We start from the raw sequence: 9,410 nt of genomic DNA, 5'->3' as shown, positions 1-9,410 counted from the left end.
GGAATTAATGGAAATAATAGAGTCTAATCCCCTAAAGTGCTGTTTTGACTAACCTTATGTTTATTTTTAATACATTTTATAAAGTACGAGAATGGCACCATCACCGCTAGGGGGATAAAAAAGGGTTTTTGTGAATCTTTTTCGTGTTTCATTGCAACGACCGAAATCAAATCGCATAGGAGGCTACGAGCACATTGCAAGCTGATAGAGCGCTTATTCAACCAAAAATAGTCTTCTGCAACTAATAAACTAGCTTATTCAGCTTAAATTGTTTGTGGGGAATGTCTTTCAGAATTGCGTGTAAACGTCTGATTGTTAAACCTTTGGTGAAACTTCAAAAATTAACGACTCCGTTTCTCAAAACTTTTCTAACTTATTTGTACTGTCTGTTGTCGGTCGTCACGTCATAGTGACAACTGCTAACCATCTCCTAGATCGTCGCAACCACCTTCCTCCCACGACACGTCACAACACTACTATAGGCTTGGCCGTTTGTTCGCGCTATCAGCGTTCCCACTATGACGTACCTTCCGCACCGCAACCTAACCAAGGCCTGCTACGATAACGAGGACGATGAAAGTGGCAGCATTTGCATTTTTAAATCGTGAAACAAAAATTATCGCCTGAAAACAAATTGAGCCAGTCTTTCACTGCCGTTCGTGCTGTTTGCGCGGCTTCCGGAGTTGAACGTTGTTGAGGTGATACTTCGTCGAATTTTTGTCGGCTTCGCACCTTTCGTTTCAGAGCGCTTCTGTGGCGGGCTTGAAGAACATTTTGAGCTTTGGAGTATTTCTTTGAGTTTCATATCAGCACACCTTGGCGATGAGCGCAGCGGCAGAATAAGCCCTGCTTGCACCTTCGAAACTCTTATGGTTTTATTCTCCGTTTGACTTTTCTTGCATACCAAAGTGTACTGAAAGGACACACCTTCGCGTTTTATGTTTGTGTAGCTTGTTTAAATACGAATATTCGTGTGCTCAGTAGAAATAAATATCTGAACTTTGTCAAAATGTTTTCACAGTCCTTTTTATCCTATTTTCGGAAGCGTCTATTTTTTTTATTTATGAAAATGTTCGCTATTGTGGTTGGGGTTCAAATGTCCGAAGCTAGGATGATTTTAGTGCAGTACTTTAGATCGAGTTTAGTAGTACGATCGTTCACTTAAAAAAATCATCATTTTGCGTTCAAACGGTTAGATAGCTATCCCCGCCAAATTTTTACCAACTTTTTACCTATATAAACACTGCTGATTTCAAGACGAATCTATCAACGAAAAAATCTTACAAAATTGGATTATTCCTTCGCGACGAGAAAATATTAACTTTTTTTATACCGATATGTTTGCTGAAAGGATCAGCGTGTTGGCGTTTTTCTTTTGCTATTGATGGCTGTTAAATTTAGGCATTTCGGCTGATTTGCAATTGACTTCCTGTAAAACAAAGTCGTATTATGCTACATAAATATGATGCTTAGGATCTGGCGATAAACTTGTAACCTGTATGGGAAAGTACATGATTGGATTCACCTTGGACATTTGAAATAATATCTCCGGCTGATCAAGTACGGCCTTTTCCAAAACGAGAAAGGCACCGAACCTACTGTGGGGATTAATCTCAACATTTTAGTAGTTGACTTGTTCGTATATGATTATTTCTTGTGGAAGTGGGAGGATTGGCAAATTTATACACATTTTATGTTTCAAGCAGAGGTTATCTTTACGGAGGCATTCAAACTGAATTCACGTGCTCTTGAGGTTGAACTCTCAGATAGATTGATGGGCCGAGAGTGGGTCGCATAGATTGCAATGTAGATGTTTGCTTTCTTCGTATGTTCAAAGAATATATCGGGACTGACTTGCGATTTGGGCGTAACTTATTTTGTAAACAAACATTGCTTCATGAATTCCGGAGAATGCAAGCGTTTTCATCCTAAACTAATTCCCTTATCTGGTAGAGGAGAGCTTAATCTATCGGATCCATACCGTGGTTTCCTCATGAAATGCTTGTTTTAGCAGGAATTTGCCTTCCAATGTTTGTTTACAAAATAAGTTACGCCCAAATCGCAAAGCGGTCCCGATATGTGATTACATCTTTATCCTTAAAGTACCTATGATATTCAAATGTACCAATCATGCTTCGTCAATTTATGCAGATCACTCTTCTTAACGTGGTAAAACACGCAATACGCTAGCTGCTTGCGTCAAACTATAGCATGCTTCTAGCATCAACCTTATCTTGCATAAAAAATGGGAACTATGTTATTATGATTACAGAACTGGATTCAAGTGACTCAAACCCACTTCAGTAGCCCGTCAGGAAGCATATGAGCCTCATTTCCGTCCAGTGCGTTCGAACATCATCGTATAAATGTAGCTGCGATCTACTGAATCCAGCTAGATCCAATACTACAGCTTTGAGTTGCAAGTCTCCTTGGAGCAAATATTTAGCCATAGCGAATCGACACAACAATGCAGCTTATCGGCGAAGCAATGCTCCTGATTGTGCTTACCAGTTTTAATACTGACAAGGGTAAGGAATATCAATGAATTCTTGAGACACTGATAACCTTTCACAACGAATTTGTTTTTTCTTTCATTCATTGAACAGTGCGATTAACCTGTGATGCTGCTGCTGCATCCATTGATGTGGCACCTTCTACTACAACGCCGGAGTCCAGCTCGCGGCGCTTTATATTAAACGTTCAGCGACATGCTACGCAAAGGCCCACTTTAAATTCGTCGGCCACTTCAACCGTTAGTCAGGGATGGTTTCGCCAGAAGTTGGCAATTTATTCACGAATTCAGCCCAGAGTGGTCCGTGACACCACGTGGGCGGAAGAAAATGGACAATATTCTGAAGAGTTTGTGTGGAAGAAATGATTATGGTATGAACTGACCTGATGTGCATCGAAGACGTGGCAGTTGATTACTTAAACAAGAAAAAATATGTTGCGGTTACGTGAAGAGAAACTGTTTTGTGTCAAAGTTCATACCACATCAACTCGCGATTATAGGAGCACTTAAAAACACACTTTGTTGAAGGTCACAAATGTGCAGGGACATTTTTTTACATGAAAAAATCGAGTTGAAGATATACCAACGTCAATTGAGCACGCGTTATGGTAGGATGAATCTACGTCGCATAGAAAGGAAAAAGCGACTCTTTTATTAACAACTCAAGCGGATCGATTGCTGGAAAATAGAGTGTTGCAATTTGAAAATAGTCCTGAATATTAATTTATTATGCATTTATTCAGAAATTTCCGTACAAAAAAGGAAGGAGAGGGAGAAAAAGATTGAAAACCATGAATTTTGGCAAAAGTATAAAATAGATGCTATGCAATGCTCTTTTGTAGTTTTTAAGCGTTGAATATAGTCAGCGTTGAAGACGGATTCATATAGACCAATATAAGTGCTGTGTTGTAAATAAACAAACTCGATTTAAATCTAATGGAAATAGAATAAATAATATATTTCAGTGGATTCATTGAGGATATCACGATACCTATCTAATCCCTAACCTTCCCAACACTACTTTGTGGCATTCAATTGTAAATATCTATGTTGTGTGGTATGAATTAGTCTATACCGTGGATCAGTCTATAGGAAAGCTCTTGCACACTCTGTGCATATAAGGTACAGCCTTTACTGCTGTCAGTCGTCAAGAGGATTCTAAAGTGCAAGGACGTCGAGCTGTGTTGGGTGATTCTCGGTTGCAGTTCAAGCTACATATTTGGCGATCCTGCCAGGAGTTTGTTTCTGTTTACTGTAGCAAAAATGGAGAATCACCCAGCACAGGCTTTCAGTGATGGTGTGAAAGGGGTTTTTCTACTACTCATCCGAGAGTGCTAAGGAATGTTTTGTTTTGTTTTATGTTTTGCTTTCGTGACAGCGGTGTAAGTAGTGTCGGTAGTGAAAATCCATAACAAATTAAGTATGGTGCAGTATTTTTATGCATAGATAGCGGTAGAGAGAGTAATGCGTTGTAGAGGTGGAATCTAACTTGTTTACTTCAGCCATGAGTTGCATAGCAATTACACGAGCCAACATTGTTGTCATTTTGAAGCAATATTGATATTCATGTACATAGTTGCTGATCGCTGGATTTGACATTGAGACTGATTATCAGGGTGAAGTGGAAGAGCAAAGTTTTGGAGGGGTCGGACTAGTTTGAAAAACTAAAATGCCCGGCCCCATGGATTTATAATTATCGTTGCTTCCGTTAGACCCAACATAGAAATTCACAGAGTGTTGGCGAATAGGTAGCGTTGTAGGTTACTTTGGGAATGGATATTTTAAACAGATATTATCGGTTGTTTATTTCTATTATTGGGATTTCAGGTGGGTTGAGGTGTTGAGTTTGCGACTGGTCCTGCCAGATAGACAAACCGGGCAAAAAAAAAAAAAATGTGTTTGTTGTTAGGTTTATTTTATTGGAAAAGCACAGTTTAGCTGCTGTATGCTTTTCCTGATTGGGAATGTTAGCGTTGTAAGTGGTTGAAGTTACCGCTTTGTTGATGGGAAAACATCGGAGTGGAGGCTCGGGATCGGGATCGGAATGATTGAGCAATAAAGTGATGGAAGCGGATCGGGATGACCGCGAAATTAATTGAATGAAGGAGGCGGATCGGAATGACCGCGCTATGAAACTTGAGGAGTGGATCGGGATGACCGCGCAATGAAATGTAGGAAGCGGATCGGGATGACCGCGCAATGAAACTTGAGAAGCGGATCGGGATGACCGCGATTGTAATGTAGGAAGCGGATCGGGATGACCGCGCAATGGAATTTAGGGAGCGGATCGGGCTGACCGCGCAATGGAGTGATGGAAGCGGATCGGGATGACCGCGTAATTAAATTTAAAAAGCGGATCGGGATGATCGTGCAATGGAATGCGCAGTGAGGTATTAGAGGCGGATCTGGAAGACCGCCAAATAGATGTGTATTGGATGACTTGCGATGTGCAAGTGTTGAGAACAAATAAAAATGATTGCGAAATAAGCTTGATTGGTAATTTTTTACTTTGAACTGTAGGATGTAGATTGGATATGGATTGATTCTTGAATTGGAATTGAATTGGATTCTGTTATAATTTAATTTGGATTCTGTTAAAATTTGAATTCGAATTCTAATTGAATTTGGCTTGCATTCTGATTGAATTTGGATTGGATTTAAAATCGGATTTGGATTGGATTCGGATTAGCTATAGATTGGATTTGGGTTGGATTTGAATTGGATTTGGATAAAATTTGGATTGGATTATGATTGCATTTGAATATGAATTGGATTTGAATTGAATTTGGATTGAATTAGAATTGGATTTGGATTGAATTTGGAATGAGTTTGGATTTGGATTGGATTCGGATTGGATTTGGATTGAATTTGGATATGGATTTAGTTTAGAATTGGATTGAATTTGGATTGGATTTGGATTTCGATTAGGATTGGATTTTTGTTGGAGTTGGATAAAATTTGGATCGTATTTGTATTGCATTTGAATTGGATGTGGATATGACTTGGAACGGAGTTGGATAAGATTTGGATTGGATTTGGATTGAAAGGGGATTGGATCTCGATTGGATTTGATTAAATTTGGATTGGATTAGAATTGGATTGGATTTAGATTGAATTTGGATTTGGATTGGATTAGGATTGGATTTGGATTGGATTGGATTGAATTTGGATTGAAATGGGATTGGATTTCGATTGGATTTGGTTAAATTTGGATTGGATTAGAATTGGATTGGATTTATATTAAATTTGGATTTGGATTAGGATTGGATTTAGATTTAGTTGGATTTGTATTGGATATGAATTGGATTTGAATTAGATTTGGATTGGATTTAGAATGGAATTGGATTGGATTCGGAATGCATTTGGATTGGACTAGAATTGAATTTAAATCAGATTTGGATTGAATTTTGATTGAAATTGGATTTAGAATGAATTTATATGAATTCTGTAAACAAAACATATAAAAACTTAGTGGTAAATTGCTGTAGCTTCGAAATAGCGTTTGTTTAGTAATGAAATAACGACACCTGTGAGAGTAGAGATAAAGGATAATGTGGTAGATATTGTTAGCAATGACTGTTAGATAAAAATGTGTTGTTCGATTCCAGTATGAATATTGGATCTATTAGATTGTCGTACTAGTTTTGAACCAGTATGATGATGATGATGCAGAAAAGAAATGAAAAAAAATGAAAGGATGTACGGATGCGAATGTGTGTGTGTTGATTTTCGGATGCAAGCAAAGCGCGGACTACGCATCGTCTGTGACGACTGTGACGAGAGTATGAGTGTTGGTTTCTGTTGAACATTTATGAAGTTCGAATTCGACGATCGCAAAAAAATCGCACGGAGTTGGCGTTCTCGGTTACGACACTTAGGATGATGTTTTATGTTTTATTTTGAAAACGATTTAAGTACATATTTATATTGATTTAAGTTTTGTAGTAAACATGAGTGCAGAGTACTAGTACAGTAACCAACTTGATTTGGACTCCTGCATATTTTGAACCCTCCTAGCGACTTTTTCTTGATTCCTGAACTAAAATCGATGCCGCTGCGAATTCCTCCACTGGCTTCAGGAAGATATTATTGTTCTGCATTTTTTTTTTCACTAGTTTCCCGTACGAAAATAACGATATTTAGATGAAATTTCAGTGAAGTTAGTCTGCATAAGAAGGTGAGCGTTACGCTTCAATCAAAGTATACATCACTGAAAATCTCAGAACGCATACAATAAGAGCTGGAGCAATGCAGAGTGTGTGGATAGACGAGGTCTCTAATGCGATGTGCTGCTATGAGAACTAAGCAGTGATCTGGTTTTAGTTTTCGAAATTTGATCAGATGATTCAAATAACATTTTACTCACTAACTTACTTGTGGGTCCTAGTCCTGTGCACCCCGATTGATGCAAATCACCAACGTGAAAGATCTCCATCCTGGACAATGCTCAGCTATCGCCTCAATATTTTGCCAGGTTACATTAAAGTCGACTTCTTTTACTTTTTATGGCGGCTACGCCTCCGTTAACCTCCGGGTCTGCCTCTGCCATGATGTACGACTGGGCTCCCATTTAATGTTTGTTTATAGATTTTGTTTGTGCCTCATTGTAAGGTGTCCTTAGTCCTATAGTCACCCGAATTTCAGTTGCTATTGGCCTCTGGTGACAACGACGATAGAGCTTGATCATATTGTGAGGCCATAAAAACGTTGATGAATACCTACAGCCATTGACCATTCTCCCTTGATGAACATCATCTTTCACTAGCGTATAGTGGCACAGATTTCACACATTTCTTAAACTTACAAAGCAGCCCTAGCCTTCCTCATCTCATTGCTTATGTCCATCTTGGAATCGCCGTCTGTCGCCATTTGACTGCCAAGAAGCTTCCAACCTTTTTCAGGTCGTCGTCTAAGCCTGCCGACAAGGAATGTACGGCAAGATCGTCGAGCTTACTCTGCATATCATACCGCCGTTGAATTAGGACTGCAAGGTTTTTACCCAATTTGAAGTCGTCTAGCAGCTCGCGGTTTGCCACACTAACTACGACCCGGTTGGCATCGAACAAGTTCCCGTTGTGCATCCCTCTACACTAGAGGGCCTGTTACTTTCCCTCGATTAGGTTGATGATTTTCTCGCAATCCATTTTGCGTATCATTGTGATTATTTGGTCGAAAAATTTCTCGTAGTCATTGAAACTAAATAAATATACTCTAGGAATCCGTGCCTGATACATACACCGGATTATAGGTACATCATGCCCAGATGGTGGTGGACCGGCTGGCACTTGGAAAAGTTGTTCGAATAGCTTGAACCACCTTTTCAGCTGGCCAATTGAGTCGATCAATAACTAACCAGTCGCGTCGTTCCCAGTCGTGAGATATCGTAGAGGCGACGAATGTCGCCAGTTGCTGTGGTTTTCTCATCTTCGGCAAGATATTCCGCCCACTCTCGCTTGTCCCATCGACATGAGTGCTTTACTTTATTTTGCAGAGTTGAATGTCGTTGACGGGCTTAGGTTCCCGCTCCTTTGGTTTTTGTTCGCTATCGCGGTTTTGGCTTCTCTTCATTATCCAATCTTCCTTCAGGCCTCATCGGTGATGCATAGTATTCTCTGGGTAATGTGAAAAAGTCTGGTAGCAAGCCTCGGTATAATCTACTGTATTGTCGTGTCTATATTTTCTGCTAAGAGGAATAAGTAAGTGAATGTTTTCATATTTTTTCCCGAAAAGCATAATAGTTGAATTAAAAAAAAAACATATATCGTAAGTCTCAAGCCAATAAGCACTGATTATGAGAGAAGAGGGAAGATGTGTGGTATGAATTAGTCTATACCGTGGATCAGTCTATAGGAAAGCTCTTGCACACTCTGTGCATATAAGGTACAGCCTTTACTGCTGTCAGTCGTCAAGAGGATTCTAAAGTGCAAGGACGTCGAGCTGTGTTGGGTGATTCTCGGTTGCAGTTCAAGCTACATATACTTATGTTACCCAACGTTTGGTGTTTACTGTTCAAGAAATTTAATACAGAATACAACTTTATGAACCTTGTATAGATCTCTGACATTGCAGTACTGGAAGATCTCGTGTAGTTAGTGGAAAAGCAGAGAAAATTGCCACTGATATTATATCGGTCCTGTAGTGAGGAGCACCTACACGAAAAAAATGCATTTTTCAAGTGTAACAATTGAGATGAGCGAATGTATCTCGTGTGCGGTCCATGTGGTGGTCGATGAAGTTCAAGTTAAATGGCAAAGATTCCATTATCTATCCCCATTGCTGTGGAGTGGACTGTGCGTTTGTAAACATTATGAAAAATCTGCAAGTATTCTGATTATGCTTTTAATGTCGCCCGCTGTTCGGATAAGTAGTGTTACCGTACAACCGGAACCAATACCTTTTTTCCAATATTGGAGACCCGGCTTATCTCGTAGAATAAAATATTTAAAAAAAAATGGATAAAAAAAGAGTCAAGTACGAGACACTGAAGACGACCTTACTGTTGAGGTCGAAATACATATCTGTCAAGGTACCATCAAGTGGTGAAATTTTAATGGGATTGTACAAACTCGTCTTATGACAAGTGAAGACATCCCACTAAAAAGCTCAACATATTTTTCTTAATATAGGGGTAATGACGGCTTTGGCAGGTTTTGTTCTATTATCCAGCTTTCCACGCTCGCCATAATGGCGACTGCCATAAAAAATCTGACAGTAACTGCTTCCGACGCTAAACAGTTTTCGACACTGGTCGTACTCAGCAACCATTTTCATATTGTTTATTTATTGTGGAAAGTGGAATTACTCGAAGGAAATGGAGAACAATTTTTGTAACAAGTTTTTAACAATTTAATACTTATTATTAATGAAAAAATACAAATAAAACTACAATTTTTATATT

The 9,410-nt window shown here is 39.2% G+C and overlaps 1 protein-coding gene across 2 annotated transcripts; it reads left to right on the top strand.

Moving 5' to 3' along the window:
- The first annotated feature begins 580 nt into the window (after positions 1-580).
- Positions 581-3,465, top strand: LOC134228124 (uncharacterized). Of its 2 annotated transcripts, XR_009983843.1 has the most exons (3): positions 581-698; positions 2,273-2,528; positions 2,607-3,465. XR_009983843.1 is itself a non-coding variant. In XM_062709904.1 (2 exons), the coding sequence occupies exons 1-2, from the start codon at positions 2,468-2,470 to the stop codon at positions 2,876-2,878; spliced, it is 333 nt and encodes a 110-aa protein (XP_062565888.1). In that variant the 5' UTR covers positions 2,261-2,467; the 3' UTR covers positions 2,879-3,465. The 2 variants fall into 2 exon arrangements, 1 of the variants encoding a protein (XP_062565888.1); XM_062709904.1 differs by lacking the exon at positions 581-698 and having other exon boundaries at positions 2,261-2,528.
- Positions 3,466-9,410: the final 5,945 nt, after the last annotated feature.

The sequence above is a fragment of the Armigeres subalbatus genome, chromosome 3 (assembly GCF_024139115.2).
Source record: "Armigeres subalbatus isolate Guangzhou_Male chromosome 3, GZ_Asu_2, whole genome shotgun sequence".
In the NCBI taxonomy this organism is placed as follows: Eukaryota; Metazoa; Arthropoda; class Insecta; order Diptera; family Culicidae; genus Armigeres; species Armigeres subalbatus.
The sequence above is the reverse complement of the archived record's forward strand: the minus strand, read 5'-3'. Positions and strand labels throughout refer to the sequence as shown.